Source organism: Gavialis gangeticus, unplaced genomic scaffold (genome assembly GCF_001723915.1).
Source record: "Gavialis gangeticus isolate Ggan-Ray unplaced genomic scaffold, GavGan_comp1, whole genome shotgun sequence".
Classification (NCBI taxonomy): Eukaryota; Metazoa; Chordata; order Crocodylia; family Gavialidae; genus Gavialis; species Gavialis gangeticus.
In genome coordinates, this window is record NW_017729025.1 from 133574551 (window position 1) to 133592667 (window position 18117).

Here is an 18117-nt window from a genome sequence, read left to right on the forward strand (position 1 = left end):
CCCCCCCCCCCCCCGAATTCTGTGCTGATGGTGAGGCACAGGGCTGCAGCCCAGCCAGAGTCAGGGCCTGGTATCAGCGGGGATGACAGCAGTGCGATTTTTCTGCGCTGACAGTGGGATGTGGAGCTGTGGCCCAGCTGGAGCCAGTGCCCAGGAGCAGAGGGAACAGTGATGGCAGAGGGGTTGGCCCTCCTCTCCGCTGTCAACACTTTTGCATTGTTTATGACTGTAGTACATTTTAAACACCTCTTCATTTTGTGGGAATGACTCCACCTCAAATTATCTATATGCTCTGATGAATGCCCTATGGAGCTAAAGTAGGCAAATGATACTTCTTCCACTCACTTATTCTCTTATGTGCACCAAATCCTAAAGACTTACATTCATACTGGTTCCTAGTCCCTAATCTATGCAGCCAGACCTCTAGAAAATCATTTTTCTTTGTTCTGCCTCTCAAAAATAAGGTATTATATTTGGGGTGGTATTTTATGTGAGAAAATATGATGGCACCATTCTGGACAGGGACTTTATGAATAGGGACCTACCCAAATTGTGATTGTATGGATTTTGCAGAAATTGGAAAATTGGGTGATCTTCACAAAATCTGCAGGGGAAACAAAACTGAGTGCTGGCTCCCCAGTGAGAGCCGCAGTCCTCCCAGCCATGCAGTCCACATGAAAAGGGCTGTCAGCATGAAACCAAGCAGGCAAGATGGCTGCTGCCCCTGCCACTCACCAATGATTGTCTGAGAGGCCTGCCTGTTGTGTGGCCCAACCCCTCTCCACCAATCTGTGGCAAGGGGTAGGGCTGCCTGACAGCCCTCTCAGCCAATTGGTGGAGAGAGAGAGAGCCATATGACAGCTCTTTCCACCAATCAGCAGTGGAAGGTGGGACCACTGGGGCCCCTCAGCCAATCAGGTGTGTGGGGGAGGGCCCAAATAGATAAGCTCTTGAAAATGGTAGCTAGCCTCACAGTCTGCCTGCAAAATCAGCCAGCTGCCTCTTTGAGTTGGGTAGAACCCTATCTATAAGACCTCGATCCCTTCCAGGAGTTTGTCCCAGTTTTTCTGCTCCCGATCATCACAGATGCATGGGGGACCCATCTGGGGACCCATTTTTTTTTATCTCTGCAATTCTTTCCTCTGTAGTACACTTTTTCTTTGCCCTTTGCAGCAGCATCCATGTGCTTAGGCTCCTGAGCAGAATGTCTGGTCTCTCAGACCTTAAAGTGCCGTACAAATAGCAAAAATTCCAATCAGTATTATTTTGTGAGAAGTGTAAGAAATCAATTCCTTTCTTTATTTCTTGACAAGGCCATGGTTTGCAAGTTTGCAGCATATTATTTTTGGTATACTATTATTTCCTCTCATGTGAGCCTGAGAAAATTTAGGTAGCAGGTTAAAACCCAAAAAGATAATAACTAAGCATAGTACAGTAGAGTTTTAAAAAAAATAATATTTAGGTTTTTTTATTTACATTTAAATTAATATTTGGGGGGGGGTTAATGAATATTCAGTAACATGTCCATTATACAGTGTTTTAGAGGGGAATGTTTCATAACAAAAGGTTCTTATCATCCTTGTTCCTAAATCACTTTTAGGCTGAGCAACCTGTTGAATACAAACAATTTTGGAGATCACAGAGTGGAAAATAGAGGTGGTTTTCCAAGTCAGTCAGGGCATTCTCTTAATTTATGCAAAGGTTAAGAGCCAGTAAAATATATCAGTAAATGAAAGCCATTGTAAGTCTCTGAGGTGGATCAGCAAATTTTACCCTGTCAGCTCATTTTTTTGGACAATTAGAATTCCTACTGCATAGTAAATTAGCTAGCATCCCCATCCCCCCCCCCACACACACACACACCCCACCACTGGGGAAAGATGTGGAAACATACTAATATGCACTTAATGCTTTTTTGCATTCCCACGCTGAGCCCTGTGCAGGCCCAATACAGGCAGTGCATTACTTCAACCCAGCTCACCTAATGTGGCTCATGGGTGCTGAACACCTGCTAATTTTTTTCAGTGGGTGCTAAAGCCCTAGAGCACCCATGGAGTTGGTGCTGTTTGACAGCTGTGGACAGATTGTTTTTCCTTCCCCTGTCCAAAAACCACCACAGAAAGAGAGGTGGGGACTTTGCCATCCAGGGATTTAGTAATGTATCTCTATGGAAATGCTCAAAAGATCCTTTGCCAAAACACAACAGGCTGACCCTCCACCAAGATAACTTCCATGGAAAAGAATTTAAACAAGGACGAAACTGATGTTTGATGACTTTTAAAGCTGAAAAATGCTGCCCACTGAATGAACTATATAGTTCACAGTTATGACTCCATTTATATATGGGTTTCAGCATTCCATGAACGACATGTTTTTACAAATTGAGACAATGTATTGGGGGGGGAGAAAAAGTTACAAGTCCTGGGGGGCATATGACCATGCATTTACAGTTAGAATTCATACAGCAATACCATGCAACATCTGGCCCTCGTCTTGGATACTATGGATTGCTGCTTGAAATCTCTGGGTTTATGTATGTTTACATTTGCCAGCGCTAATATTGCTGTGGTACCCTGGTTGAGAATCACTGCTCTAGATGGTGTTTTAATAATGAATGTTCCTACTACTTGTACTTGGAGTATTCGCAGGTATACATCTGAATATATGTATGCTGCTCTGATTGTCTGGCTGCATGTCAGAAATGCATCCTCAGCTTTGCAAAGCAGTGGTTAGTTGGCAGTTTGGAGCTGATTGGTGTTGTCCTAGTAGTCCATGCAGCAAAGTGTGATTGCTACCCAACAAGACAATATGAAAAACCAGCAGCTTCTGTAGAGCAAAGTGTGGAAGGGGAAGTGTGTAGAAAGGCTAGACTATACAGAAACACAAAACTGTTGAAATGCCAGTGGAGGACTGCAGTTGTTACTGTCACACTTCAAGAGGCTCTGTGGAGATATGAACAAAGAGATATGTACCCATAACCTGAGCAGAGCTTGTGAGCTGTATTCACTTTTGGACATGAGTTCAGGGAATTTCATTGTGGATGACAGGGTGCTACTGGTAGCATTGGCAAAAGTAGATGCATCTGATGTCTGCAAGCTATGAGTGCTACTGAAAAGGAAAGACATATCCTTATTTCCAATAGTTGTGTAGCCCAGGTGGTACACGGCTGGTACCCCCTCTTCAATTGAAGGGATGTTAGCAGGTTGATGTGTGCTATGGGAATGTAACTGCCTACTTCAGGCCAGCTCACCTCCCTCCCCAACAGAGCAGAGTAGAGACCAGGGACACCCAACAACATTTAACTATTTACAGGTTTCATTTTACAGTACAGTGTCAATAAATGTATAAAAACATGTATGTATGTTTATGTATACATTACGGGTATTCTACAATTAACTGGCTATAATACTATTTACAGATGTAAGTTTACAAAGACAGTAACTCTTATTAAACATAAATTCAGACAATCTCAGCTGGGGATGACAGACAAAGGCACTATATCAGCATAAGCCTTGACCCTCTTTGGTCTTCCAGTTTGTGTACAGCTCCTACCCTCAGTGGGGCCCTCCAGGCAGCTGGCAAGGGAACACTCGATTAATAAAACACAGGTTAAATAATAGGTCAACCTGGCAGGGATGAAACGGTAGTCTAAATATACATAAGTGAAAGTACATTATTACCATTCAATGCATTAGGATAACCAATACAATAAAAGCAAGTATTGAGTAGGGGACACGGTATCAGACCCACTAGCAGGCTAGATAAAGCAGCTCATAATCCTCTCATAATACAACATTAAATATACAAGTTTACAGCAAGGGTCCCAACAATATTAGGAACAAGACCAATACCAATGGTACAGCAATTAATCCCAACAAAAAGAATGATACCAGGGGAAAAGAGCAAGTTACCATAAGAACCGCTATCTCTCTTCTCTAGGCCACACAGCTAGCATGACTAGCAACTGTGAAGCAACCCGCTCACAAATGGGGCCCCTTAACTCCCTCTGCCCCAAAGGGGGTCATTTCCTTCCCACACACACATTGTGGGGCTTCCCTTTGATCACCAGGAGAGGGCCTTTCCTTCCCTGTGGAAATCCTTGCCGCTTCCTCTCCTCAGGATTTCAGTCCCCTTTTTGGGTAACTCACAACTCCCCAGCAGTTCTGGTGGACTTGGCTCATCTCTCTCTGTGCGTTAGCTACGGGCCTCCTTCCCCTTTGCTGGGATGGTTGCTCCATCCTGCTGTCAACTTCTGCAGGAAGGTCCAAGCTGCCCCATGCAGCTACTTGCTGTTCAGCCCTCTTGGATCCCATGCACTGCTCAATGCACCAAAAGGGGCTCCTGCCTTGTACCAGGGATGGGGACCTGCACTGCCTCATGCAGCTGTGGGGTACCTTCAGCTCTCCAAACCCTTTGCACTGCTGTGTGCACTGAGGGCTCCTGCCTTGTGCAGGGATGGGAACCCATGCTGCCTCGTGCAGCTGTGGGGTCCCTTCAGCTCTCCCAGCCCCATGCACCACTCTTTACACCAAGGGCTCCTGCCTCATGCCAGGATGGGCACCTGCGCTGCCTTGTGCAGCTACAGGGTCCTTTCAGCTCTCTAGACACTTTGCACCTACCTATGCACCAACGCTGTGCCTTTCTTCACAGCAGGGGTGGGAGCAGCTGCTTGCTGTCTCCCACTCAGTGATGGCATCTTCAGGTGCTTTTGAGGCCACTGCTCTGCCCTTCTGGTCAGCTCCAGCAACTCTTCTCAAGCCCACCTTCATCATCCTTCATCGAAGCCACCCATGTGCTGGGCATGCATGCTTTTATTCCTTCTGGAGGTTCTGCCCCCAGATTGAAAATGAACCAATAGGAAAGCCTGAGGGGTTAGTTCCCCCTCAGGTCCTCTTCTTCACCTTGCTCCTGGGTTAGGGATGGCAAGCTTTATTCCTGCCTTTTCCTGATTGATGGGGAAGGGAAATGCCTCCACCAATCAGCCTCAGACATCCTACTCGTGCCATCAAGCCAGGCTGCTGGCCAGGCTGCTACAGTAGGTTCTAATATAGTAGGTTCTAAGTCAGGGGTGGGCAATTATTTTGGGCAGAGGGCCGCTTACTGAGTTTTGGCAAGCCATTGAGGGCCACATGACAAGCAGCCCAGGGCACAAAGATATTAATTTTCTAAATTTTTTAGGGGCCCCACAGGCCAGATAAAATGGCCTGGTGGGCTGCATCCAGCCTTTGGGCTGCATTTTGCCCACCTCTGTTCTAATGCATGTAATGTCATAGCCTTCTTTGCTCAAATGTTAGCTACATGACAGAAATATGAGGTGTACAAATGTAAACTATGAGATGCATCTTTAACCTGGGGCACAAAAGGAAAGTGAAACCTAAGAGGTTGGCTTTTCAGTCTCATATTATTCAGTCTTGCAATTCTAGGAGTCTGAGGGAGTTCCTGGTAAAAGGTCAGATTGTTATTTTAATCTGAACCAAAAAAACCCTGAGCGTTTTGGAGAAATTAGTAATTAGCCCATGACAAGTAACAGACACAGGCCAATCCATAAATTAGGTAGTATAGTCTGCAATTAACTGGCTAATTTCACAGTTACCTTGAGACCATCTACTCATGCCAAGCAGCTATCACATGATAAAAAGCTCCAACCAGCTATAAAGTTCGGCCTTGAAAATGTGTCCGAACATTATAGCTGGTTGCTATAGAGCTTTAATTTGCACATATAGCATGGTCTCCCTTGTGGCTAGGAGCCATTGCCTGACAGAGCTTCCAGCCACAAGGGTTCAGCCCCTGAGCCATGAGGATCATGGCAGTTATGGTCTCCAAAGCTCAGTGGTGTATTAAACCCTTGGACCCACACAGGGCACTTGGTCCCAGCTGCACCTTACCCACAGCCAGGACCCAGAGTCTAGCAGCTGACAGGGCTCTGGGTCCCAGCTCCATGTGAAGTGCAGCCAGGACTGAGAGACCCTGCAGCTAGCAGGGCTCTGGGTCCTGGCTCTGTGTGGTCCCCATAACTGGGAGCCTCCTCAGCAAAGGGGGCTCCCAGCTGTGGGTGCCTGCTTTTTGCAGATGCAGGAGGAGCCCAGGATCAGGCTCCCCCTACACTAGCAGTAAGGCACAATTGGATTTAATGTGCAATCCCACAATCGTGCCTCCTACCATATATGTATGCATGGCAGGAGGCGTGAATGTGGGATTGTGCATTAGATTCAATTGTGCCTTTACCTGCTTGTGTAAAGGGAGATGTGGTTTTTCTGCAGATGCATTCCTTTTACTGTAACTGAGCCAAAAAAAAATCAGCTCTGGTCTAGCTGAGCAATATTCCATTCACCATCTCTGGGTCTCTCTTATAACTGTGGGCAGAAATTGAACATCAATATTCAGCAATCTGAATTTATATTATAAGAACCCAGTTCTCCAAGCCCCCCCGCCCGCATAAGCCAGTGGGATTACTTCATGGATACAATTACTTACATGAATAGAGCTGGCCATATTGCATCCTCAGTTAGGTAAGTTCAAGTCTGTTAACTTTATTTAATCGTAAATGAGAGTAAAATTGATCCTAAAAAATTCTGTTCATTCAACAATTGGAAATGAAAGGCAAAAATAATAGCAGATGTTTTAGAAAGTATATGCTTTTAAACAGCAGGTTTTTAGGACTTTATAGGCATAAAATAAATTATGTAAGAGAACTCTTTTTGCTTTTATACTTCTATACACCCAAATAACTTCAGTTTGTAGTCATAAGCGAAGAATGCTTCTTCATTTCATGCAATACATTACAAAAGTGTTTGGTAGAAGGAGCCAGAAGGAGTGGAGGGGTGATGATGAAAATGTTAATGTAACAGATCCAATTTATCTGTAGCTGAATATCTGCCTGGTGGGCTAGCCTGTTTTGTTTACTTTTATTCTATCTGTCTCATCGCACACACGCGCAAACATACTCACACTAATTTGACATATGTGTTTCAGTTTTTCTAAATGAAGTAAGTGGCTTGATGAAAAATAATCATCCAGAGTGGGTAATGGTGAAACCCTTTAATCCACTGTTTAACTACACTTTTATTTTTTTCTGAGAGAGGAGAAAATGAGTCATCCTAACTAAGGCAGTGGCAGGATAAGTTAAATAAAAGCTGGCCTTGATATTTTAATATTAATTACCAAACATACCACTCTAGTCTTATGATCTGGCAATTCAATGTAATACACTTAACAACAACATTTCTGGGTACAAAACTTGTTTAAAAAAAAAAAGGATTGTGCAAATATTTAGGAGGGAATGTAGGCATTCTTGCTTGCAGTTGTTTTGTCAGGTCCCATTTTCAGTGAACTATGTACATGCCTGAAAATCTAGGTACATTTTATTTTAGTCACTCAGGGCTTGATCCAGATCCAGTTGAAATTAATGGCAAAATTCCCATTAACTGCTCTGGAGCAGGAGCAAGGCCTGAGTAGACATTTGGAGTGTTACAGTGCATATGTCTGTTTCCTTACTGCTTCCGTGTTATAATACTTGCTTTCCTGCCTCAGAAGGGTCCTGGGATGAATGATTAATATTCCTGATGTCAAGCATGATATCAGTTCTGTGCCTGGCTGTTCTTTATTGTTTCTTTTTCTCTGGCATGCGACAACCACGTTAGACTAAGATACTGTGTATCAGTTAAGGTAGGGGTGGGCAAAATACGGCCCATGGGCTGGATCTGGCCCATGGAGGGGCTTTGTCCAGCCCCATGGTGGACCCCTCTGTCCCACCTGATTCAGGCACTGTCTTGCCCTGACTCATTCTGCCGCCCCGAGCATGCAGCAGTGCTGGGGCAGCTGTGTGGCTGGGCTGCCTTCCTAGGCAGTGGCAGTTTCTTCCGTCTGCTGTCACCACTAGCCCCAGCCCTGTGGTACCAGTGAGAAGCCACGCTATACACCTCTATATACACAACACAAATGCATGCAAATCAGGACAAAAATATATTTGTAAATAAAATTAAAATAGTTTATTGTAGCTGTTTGATTTTTAGTATATAATTAGGGTTGGTTTTTTCCAGTTCCAAGATGGGAAACTCCCTCCCAAATGGAGTGCTTCCAGGGTGAGGGGAGGGATTCTGGTGGCACAGGTCAGGGGCTAGGGCATGGGACTTCCAGTCCCCAGATGGCGGCAAAGGGGCAGGGCAACTGTCAAGGGGCAGGGTTACGCTTGTGGCCCTCAATAGCTCATCAAAACTCGTTAAGTGGCCCTCCACCCAAAAGAATTGCCCATTCCTGAGTTAAGGCCTTGGATACACATGAACCTGCACTGGTTTCCTTCAATAGTAGGATTCATATACATACATACAGATCCTTTCAATCATAATTGCCTGCACACATGTATACCCCTCTTCTGCTGATGATAAGATGATATGTCCTGAAAGTTAAATGGATTCTAAAGCATATACCAGTGAAAGTCTACATATAGTGCCTCACTTATTTTCAAAGAGCAACATCAAAACAGATAATTATAGTAAGATATAATTGTCCTTCTGTAGTCTGATCAGGTACATTTTCTTCATTAAAATTATCATTTTAACTGAAAACATACCTGTTAGAATGGGTATATTGATGGTAAATTTTTAAGTTAAATTTAGCCAAAATGGCTTTCAGCTCTCTCCTGTTTTTCTGTTGGTCAAAGAAAATGAAACTATGTAAGATTGTTCTTCAATATTTCTCAGGAAAAAAGGCGTATATTTACCATGTTTTGTTTTGATTTGTTAACATTCAACTTCAATAAATAATGAAGGGAAAAGGAAAATAACAGGCAAAGGACTAAATTCACTTCTAAATTCATATAACCCTGTTTTCTTAAATAAGATTTTATTATTTGATTTGTGATAGTGCTTAAAGTACCCAGGCTTGTTGTGTTGGGCATTACACAAATAGCAGAGTGGCCTTTGCCCTCAGGAGTTTACAACCTAAGTATAGGAACACGGGTACAACAAAAAGGGGCTGGGGAGCATTATGTGAGTCAATGAAATGTGTCAACTTGAGTGGGTGTGCACATTCTTTAAGGAGATCCCATCAATATCTACTTACTGCTATCTTTCACAGTTTGTCTCTGGTTCAAGCAGGAAGTCCCAAATGTACCCAGGGCTTAGACGATAAGGGCTTTAAAATAGAACCGCTAGATATAAACCAATTTAGCCATATGTAATACAGAACACAAAGTAAGCCATTAGTCAAGCAGTCTAATCTCAATAGACAAAGTAAATATCAGCCCTCACTAAGAACATAATGTATGTTAAGTATCAAAGATTTACAGGATTATTAAGAAAATTATCTTTGTATTTTTACAGCATGCAAGATCTTGAACTACAGAAGATATTCTTGGAAAAATCAAATGAAACCAATGACCAGTCAGGGCGAAGTACAGCAGAAGCTGAAAATCAAACCATCACTCTGAATGTGATAAACAAGAATAATTTATTTTCACCATCTTTACAAACCACTTATTGCAAAGGCCAAGACAAGGTTTGTTTAAACAATATAACCTTGGAAAATGAAGAGAACTTCTCTGTGCGCCAAAACTTAACTCAAACAGAAGACAAAGGACCAAATCAAATGGCAATGTTGTTTCAGACCAGGCAACATGTTTTGGAAGGAAAAGCTAAACCAATAGATGAAAACATGGGGGCTGTGTTAGAAGTCACAAAGTCTTTGACAAAAGACAAAAGGAACACTGTGGCTTTGGTTGAGCAAGTTGATCCTGAGAGGAATAAACCTACAGGTATGCCTGAAAGTAGAACTCAATCAGAAGAAAATATAAGACCACATTCACCCGAGTCTGTCTGGATTATTAATAAACTGAAAGAATCTGCTCTTGAGGTTCTGAGGGTGCTCAGTGATAATGCCCTGGACATTGAAGTGATACTTCTACATGTTGTACAGATGAATCGAGCAGTTCAGCTTTGGTTTGATGAGGCTCAAAGAAGTACAGCTCCTCTGCATTCTCCAAAGGAAGCAACAGACTTCTTCAAAATGGGAAAAGGAAGACCAACTGTAAAACAGGTACAGCACATAACCTGGAAGTCTGTAACCAAACTTCCTTGAACCATTTTAAACTTACTTTCATTTAAAATATTAAATGAACCCGGTCATAACGTTGAAAAGTCTTTACAAATAAGTGTAACTGTAATCTATGTCTATCTGGGCACATCTACACATGGAATTAGTGTGCAGCAATAAACTGGTGCACATCATGCCAGAGTTTATTGCTCCTGGGTTCCACGTTTGAATGTGCACCCAGGACTGCAGCACACTGAGCCAGGTCAGAACAGCCCCAACTAGCAAGGGATTTGGGCGGTCAACCTGCTGGCCCAGGGCAGCTTCAACCCAGCCCAATGTGCTTTGGAGGTACTGGCTGGGACAAGAGGGTACTTAGGTGCAGGGCTAGCCAGCAGGCACCCATGCTGAAACACACTCATGCCCCAGCCAGCCCTGTGAGCATCTACATGTGCAGTGCTGCAGAATAAAAAAAACTCTGCAGTAGGATAGCACTTGTATTTAAAAGTATTAACCTATTGTGGAGTTAATTACTTTATTCAGTCCTAATTGCATTACATGTGTAGATGCTGAAATGTTTAATCTGGAGATAACTGGGGAACTCTGCAGTAAATTTTTTGTGTAGATGCTCTCTTTGATGACCTTTTCTTTACAATAGTTTGGTTGTTCCAAATTTGAACTTAGGCTTTTTCAAGCTGGAGAATAACACCCTGCATATCCCCATAACTGTTATTTCGTACACCTTTAGGATATATTTTGTCTTTAACTGTTCAGTGACAGGGCTACTACTGAAGGCACTTGGAGTTCAGTATATATACATCTGTATTTGGTATACAACATTGCTTTTTTTTTCCCGACATATGATTGTGTTTTCCTTAGAGTCGGTTGTAAAATTCTCATTGACTTAAGTGGGACTGGGATTGGTCCTTGAGTAGCAAAATCCCAGTGTCTTATTTTGCCTTTTTTATTGAATATGGAATAGAATAAATACTACATGACTTGAATGACTAATTACATAGCTCAAACATCAAATTATAAGTACATCATGTTCACAGTAATATCTGCAAGAAATTATTCAGGAATAAGAAATAGAATGAAATGTTTTCAAACAGAATGATCATCAAAGATATGTAAATAAGGAAATCTTTGGACATTTAGATGGCATTATGTACAGTCTTCAAACAGAAGAAAAACATTTACTCACTGTGATTACTTCTTCCAGCCCCAATGAAAAAATAACATGATACTTCTAATTATACAGTCTAAGTTTCATATAAAACATTTAAAAATAAAGTTCCATAGCTATACAAGCCACTAAATTTACAGGGATTCCCCTTGGAAGAAATCCAACATGTCTGTAAGCATGGGAAATTGTTCTTGTCATTAATAATAATTATATTTTAAAAAGTTAGAAAAATGTAAAGGTTGCAAAGTCAAGCACTCAAAGGTTAGGAAATCTTATATAAAAAATCTTGTGTTCACTTAAAAGGGTTTGCCAGTGTAGCTTTTTCAGACGTGGCCTCATCTGCAATATAGATGTAGTTTAATACCAGCAAGAGAGCTTTTTTTTTTAATGTCAACAGGCTCAGGTACATGTATATTTAGTGCACATGAATAAACTTGGACACTGTTCACGCCGGAGTCAGCTGCTCTCAGGTGTAGCATCTGCACGTGTAGACACTGCCCCCAGGATGGCAGCAGCTTGAACCAGAGGGCGGTCTTGGGGGGTCAACCCTAGGCTTCTGGTGCTGACATCTGGTGGCAGGGGGGCTGCATGGGGCATGAGGGTGCTAAAGTGTGAGGCTGCGCAGCAAGCAGCCCCCACACTTTTCTACCCTTGTGCCCTAGCCAGCCCTGGTCACCATCTACACATGTGCTTCAGCACAGTAAGTAACTGCATCCTAAAATAGTACTGTTCCTGGCTGTACTATCTTTCAGCTCAATTAATTAATCTACTGTGCCCTTCACAAACAGGGAAGGATTGGTGAGGAATGTAGCAGTGTATGGCAACTTGGGCACCAGTGACCATGAGATGATTGAGTTCAGGATCCTGAGGAAAGAAAGGAAGGCGAGCAGCAGAATAAGGAGCCTGGACATCAGAAAAGCAGACTTTGACTCGCTTAGGGAGCTCATAGGCAGGATCCCCTGGGATTCCCATCTGAGGGAGAGAGGAGTCCAGGACAGCTGGGTATACTTTAAAGAAGCCTTACTGAGAGTGTAGGAACAAACCATCCTGATGCACAGGAAGACTAGCAAGTACAGCAGAAGACCAGCTTGGCTTAGCAAGGAAATCTTCAGTAAATTAAATCACAGAAAGGAAGCTTATAAAAAGTGGCAATTTGGACAAATAAATAGGGCAGAGTATAAGGGCGTTTCTTAGGCATACAGTGATTAAGTCAGGAAGGCCAAAGCACAATTGGAGTTGTAACTAGCGAGGGATATGAAGGGTAACAAGAAGGGTTTCTACAAGTGTGTTGGTAGCAAGAGGAGAATCAGGAAAAGTGTAGGTCCTTACTGAATGGGAGAGGCAACCTTGTGACAGGATGCAGAAAAAGGCTGAAGTGCTCAATGCCTTCTATGCCTCAATCTTCACAGGCAAGGTCAGCTCCCAGACTACTGCACCAGGCAGCACAGTTTGGGGGGGAGATGAGCAGCCAACAGTGGCAAAAGAACCAGTTAGGAACTATTTAGAAAATCTGGATGTATACAAGTCCATGGGGCTGGATGGTATTCACCTGAGGGTGCTGAGGAAGTTGGCTGATGTGATTGCAGAGTCACTGGCCGTCATCTGAAAACTCATGGTGATCAGAAGAGGTCCTGGGTGATTGGAAAAGAGCAAATATAATACCCATATTTAAGGAAGGGAAAAAAGAGGATGCAAGGAACTACAGACCAGTCAGCCTCACCTCAGTCCCTAGAAAAATCATGGAGCAGATCCTCAATGAATCCATTTCTAAGCACTTGGAGAAGGTGATTAGGAATGGTCAACATTGATTCACCAAAGGCAAGTCGTGTGTAACCAACCTAATTGCTTGCTATGATGAGGTGGCTGGCTCTGCTGATGTGGGTAGGCTGGTGTATGTGGTATACCTTGATTTTAGGAAGGCTTTTGTTACGATCTCCCATAACATTCTCACAGGCAAACTAAGGAAGTATGGGCTGGATGAATGGACTGTAAGATGGATAGAAAACTGGCTGAAGCATCCGGCTCATAGAGTAGTAGGGAATGGCTCAATGCCTGGTTGGCAGCCAGTATCAAGTGGAGTGCCCCATGGGGTCAGTTCTGGGGCCGGTTTTGTTCAATGTTTTCATCAACAACCTAGAAGATGGCATAGAGTGCACCCTCAGCAAGTTTTGCCGATGACACCAAGCTGGGGAGAGTAGTAGATACGCTGGAGGGTAGGCTTAGGATTCAGAGTGGCTTAGACAAATTGGAGGATTGGGCGTAAAGAAATCTCATGAAGTTCAACAAGGACAAGTGCAAAGTCCTGCACTTAGGACAGAACAATCCCATGCACCAGTACAGGCTGGGGGCTGACTGGCTGGGCAGCAGCTCTGCAGAAAAGGACCTGGAGTCTACAGTGGACAATAAGCTGAATATGAGCTAGCAGTGTGTCCTTGTTGCAAAGAAGGCTAGTGGCGTACTGGGCTGCATTGGTAGGAGTGTTGATGGCAGGCCAAGGGAAGTGATTATTCCTCTCTATTCAGCACTGGTGAGGCCACATCTGGAGTGCTGTGTTCAGTTTTAGGCCTCCCAATACAGAAAGGATGTGGACAAATTGGAGAGAGTCCAGCAGAGAGCAACGAAAATGGTGAGGGAGCTGGGGGACATGACTTATGAGGAACGCCTTCAGGAACTGGGCTCATTTAATCTAGAGGAGAGAAGTCTGAAGGGGGATTTAATAGCAGCTTTCAACTGCCTGAAGTGGGGTTTGAAAGAGGATGGAGCTAGACTATTCTCAGTGGTGGCAGATGACAGAACAATGAGCAACTGTCTCAAGTTGCAATGAGGGAAGTTTAGGTTGGATATTAAGCAGAATTTTCTCTTAGGAGGGTAGTAAAGTACTGGAACAGGTTACCCAGAGAGGTTGTGGAATCTCCATCCATGGAGGTTTTTTAAGACCTGCCTAGGCAAAGCTTTGGCTGGGTTGATCTCACTGGGGATTCTCCTGCCTTGAGCAGGAGGTAGGACTAGATGACCTCCTGAGGTCCCTTCCAACTCTAATTTTCTAGGATTCTATGATAACACCAGTGCTTGTTTGGATGGTGGTGCTTTACTGCGGAACTAATTAGACAACTCCACAATAAAGTGCTTTGAGTAGGCGCACCCAGCATTGCTTAAACCACTTGTCTAAGTGGAATAAACTATACAAAACAAAGGACACTTTCTCCCATTTCTTGCTGCTGACATTACCAAATCTACACATGGGTTTCTGTTAGTATAATTAAGCCAGAAAAGACTTGTTTAAGTGTAGAACAGCCTTTAAGGTTCTCAATCAAACTTTATTTCTCAGCCTCTGTATATTATAGTGCAGTCTTTAGTTGCATAGGTTTTTGATTTAAACTTTTTTCCACAACACAAGGAAGTGCCTTAATGAGACCATTGGCTAGGCAGGGTGAAAGCATTCTCTGCCCCTCTAGCTGAAGTAGACTCACTTGGCCACAAAGAATAAAAAACATGTGAGCCCAGAAGAAGGACAGGCCAGAAGAAGCCTTGCTCTGTGGCTTAATGAGATGTGCACTGTCCCAAAATGAGGAACCCGGAAAAAATAGAATAAGAATAGGCCCTGAATATAGTAAAGCTTCTACTTCTAAAAAATCCTTTGATCTGGTGTCCCATCAGCTCCTCATGGAAAAATTGGCCAATTGCAGCCTCGGCTACATCACAGTCCAACGACTGGAGAATTGGCTCGGAAGTCGGCCCCAGAGAGTGGTAGTCAACGGAAGTGAATCATCATGGTGCTCCGTGAGCAGTAGTGCTCACCAAGGCTCTGTCCTTGGATGTGTTCTCTTTAACATCTTTATTAACAATTTGGACACTGATATCAGAAGCGGACTGGCTAAGTTCACTGATGACACCAAACTTTGGGGTAGACCGTCCACACCCGAGGATAGGCTGGTGATCTGGGCTGACCTTGATAGGCTTAGAAAGTGGGCAGATAAAAACCTGATGACATTCAATATGGATAATTGTAAGGTACTCCACCTTGGGGGGAACCTGCATCACACTTATAGGCTCAGCAGTGCTACACTTGCTAGCACCATGGCCAAAAGGAACTTGGGGGTCGTGATTGACCACAAGATGAACATGAACCACCAATGCGATGTCGCAGCTGGTAAAGCAAACAAAACTCTGGCTTGCATCCATAGATGCTTCTCAAGCAAATCTCAGGATGTCATCCTTCCACTGTACTTGACCTTGGTGAGGCCACAGCAGGAGTACTGCATCCAATTCTGGGCTCCACAATTTAGGAAGGATGTGGAGAAACTTGAAAGAGTCCAGAGGAGAGCCAGACACATGATCACAGGGCAAGAGCACAGGCCTTATGAAGAGAGGCTGAGAGCCATGGGACCATGCCTGTTCCTGACCCCCTGACACAAGTCATCGACTCGGGGGGTGGGTATCCCCCAGCAGCCAATCCCACTGACCCAGGGGAGAGTCCCCCGCAGCCGATCTCACTCACTATAAAAGCAGCCACACTAAATAGGGAACACGGCCTGTCAGGGGGTGCATGTGCACCCCCCATGCACCCCCTATGCATTGCCCATGCATGGAACTTCAGCCTGGAAAAGCGCAGGCTCAGGGGTTACCTGGTGGCAGCCTATAAATATATAAGGCGTGTGCATCAGGATCTGGGGGAATGCCTGTTCACCAGAGCACCCCAAGGGATGACAAGGTCCAATGGTCACAAACTTCGCCAAGACCATTTTAGGCTGGACATAAGGAAAAACTTTTTTACTGTCCGAGCCCCCAAGGCCTGGAATAGACTCTCTCAAGAGGTGATGCAAGCACCAGTTCTGGACTCTTGTAAGAAGCATTTGGACATTTATCTTGCTGGGATCCTTTGACCCTAGCTGACTTCCTGCCCCTGGGGCAGGGGACTGGACTTGATAATCTTTCGAGGTCCCTTCCAGCCCTAATGTCTATAAATCTTCTATCTCTAGTAGGACAGAAATGGTGCTCTCTGGCCATTTTATGTATTGCATTTTAAATGCAAAGTGTAGAAATACTGAGGGCAGGAGAAAGGGCAGAGGCCAGAACATAGGTTCCCTTTCTTCCAGAGGTGCTTCAACAGGAGTTGTGGAGGATGCTTTTTGCCCTGCCTAACCCCATGACCTGATCAACTTACTGAAAAATGGGAAATGTGGGTTCAAAAGACCTCTTGGTGAGCAATTGAGCGATTGAGTTGTCTTTCTGTGCCTTGCACAAAGTTATGTACCTCCCCAGGTAAAATCCAAGTAGCCCAAAATGCATTTACACAAGCAAAGTTAGCCAGATAAATGGTGCTTACCCATCTAAAAGTGTAGATAGATTTGGGCCCCAGCAGGGAACACTTTATCCCATATTATTAAAAGCTGGCAAAGTTATAAGCAATTGAATACAGGGTCTCATTATGGGAAGTATCATATTACCTTAAATACATCTGCCATCACTAGCTCTGTCTATAATACTTGAAACATTTGTTTAATGTTCAAAACACTTTACAAATGTTTTGCAAACTAAACCACAGAAGAGCTCCATAAGGTAGGATTAATTTTAAATGTTTATCTTTGTATTACAGATGGAAAAAACCAAGATGGGGATATGTCTATCCAGTAGGGTCATTAGGGGCAGGTGAGCAAGGCACAAACCCCAACTGCTGAGTTAGAGGGGGTCTGAGAAGGTCCACCACTGCTAGCCCAGCCACTGGCTCAGTCACCAGCACTGCTGCAGCAGCTGCCACTACAGTCCAAAGCACAAAACTTCCTAGTTACATCTCTGTATCTACCCTGACAGCAGTGTGTCCCAGATGGGATAGCCTTAAGTAAGGCATCTCTGACTCCAAACCTAGAAATGCTGTGGGAAGACTGCTCTGGAGCATCCTTCTGAAGATGTTCTGAAGACCTCAGACTCTAGCACATGAGATAACAGCTGCAGACGGATGTCTCAGAGCAGCCTCACTGGGACATTTTTTAGTAGGAACAGGTAGGTGAGGCAAGCTCATTTAGCATCCTGGCCACAACTTGCATGTGCCATGGTATAGATGTAATCAGAGGGAGCCTATACGCAAGCATGGAGGCCTCTTTGATGCACTGTAATTTCAGTGTGTCAGAGCAGACTCCATTAATCGAGTCTGCTGGAGTGTGGTAATTACCATGCTGTAGGAGCCTCCTGTGTCTCATGTATCAGTGCTTAAAAATGGCGGCAGAGGCTCTTGAACTAAAGCTCATTGAACAAGTTTTAGTTCAAGCACCCCCGTCATCATTTTCAAGTGTGGGACCCTGATATATGAGACGCAGTGCTGCTTTAATTGCAGCAGCTCTCAGAGCCCCTTGATTTAAAGTACCGGCCTTGCACCCCATCCCTAGGGCATGTGTAAAAGTGCCCAGAGAGTCTAATAACTTGTCTAATAAATAGTGCTCAAAGTCTCAAGGAAAGTTGTGATTGATATAAACACCAGTAAGGGTAATAGTGAGGCTGCTTAATGAATTCAGCTTTCTTTGTAGGCTTGTTTTCTAAAAGGCTTCCACTACATCTTGGCCTGTCCTACTGCTATAACTAATGCATGTTTGAAAAGCAGAGAAAAGGATGATTACTTTTAAAAATAGATGCTAATTTTAGGGGATGTTTTCTGTTTTATGACCATGCTTTGATTATGTGAGCAACAGGCCACTGCATGAGTAGTAACACTGAGGGAAGATTTTTCAAAGAGAAATAAAGGAGAAATTAAGCAGTCAACTGTCACTGATGTGGAATAGGATTTTGATATCTAACTCTGCTTGGGTCTTCAAAACTGTCTCATCCCCATCTATGGGCCAGTACCCAGACTGTACACTAATCCTTTCCAGCTCTCACTGTGGTCTTGGACACTTCACTAAGCAATTGCATTT

The 18117-nt window shown here is 43.9% G+C and overlaps 1 protein-coding gene across 1 annotated transcript in view; it reads left to right on the plus strand.

Annotated features, from left to right (window-relative positions):
• MRVI1 (murine retrovirus integration site 1 homolog) overlaps positions 1-18117 on the plus strand; it is a 289447-nt gene that overhangs the window by 55184 nt on the left and 216146 nt on the right. The window contains exon 4 of the mRNA XM_019519582.1: positions 9321-10032. Coding sequence (XP_019375127.1) covers positions 9321-10032 — 712 coding nt within the window. The remainder of the gene's footprint in view (positions 1-9320; positions 10033-18117) is intronic.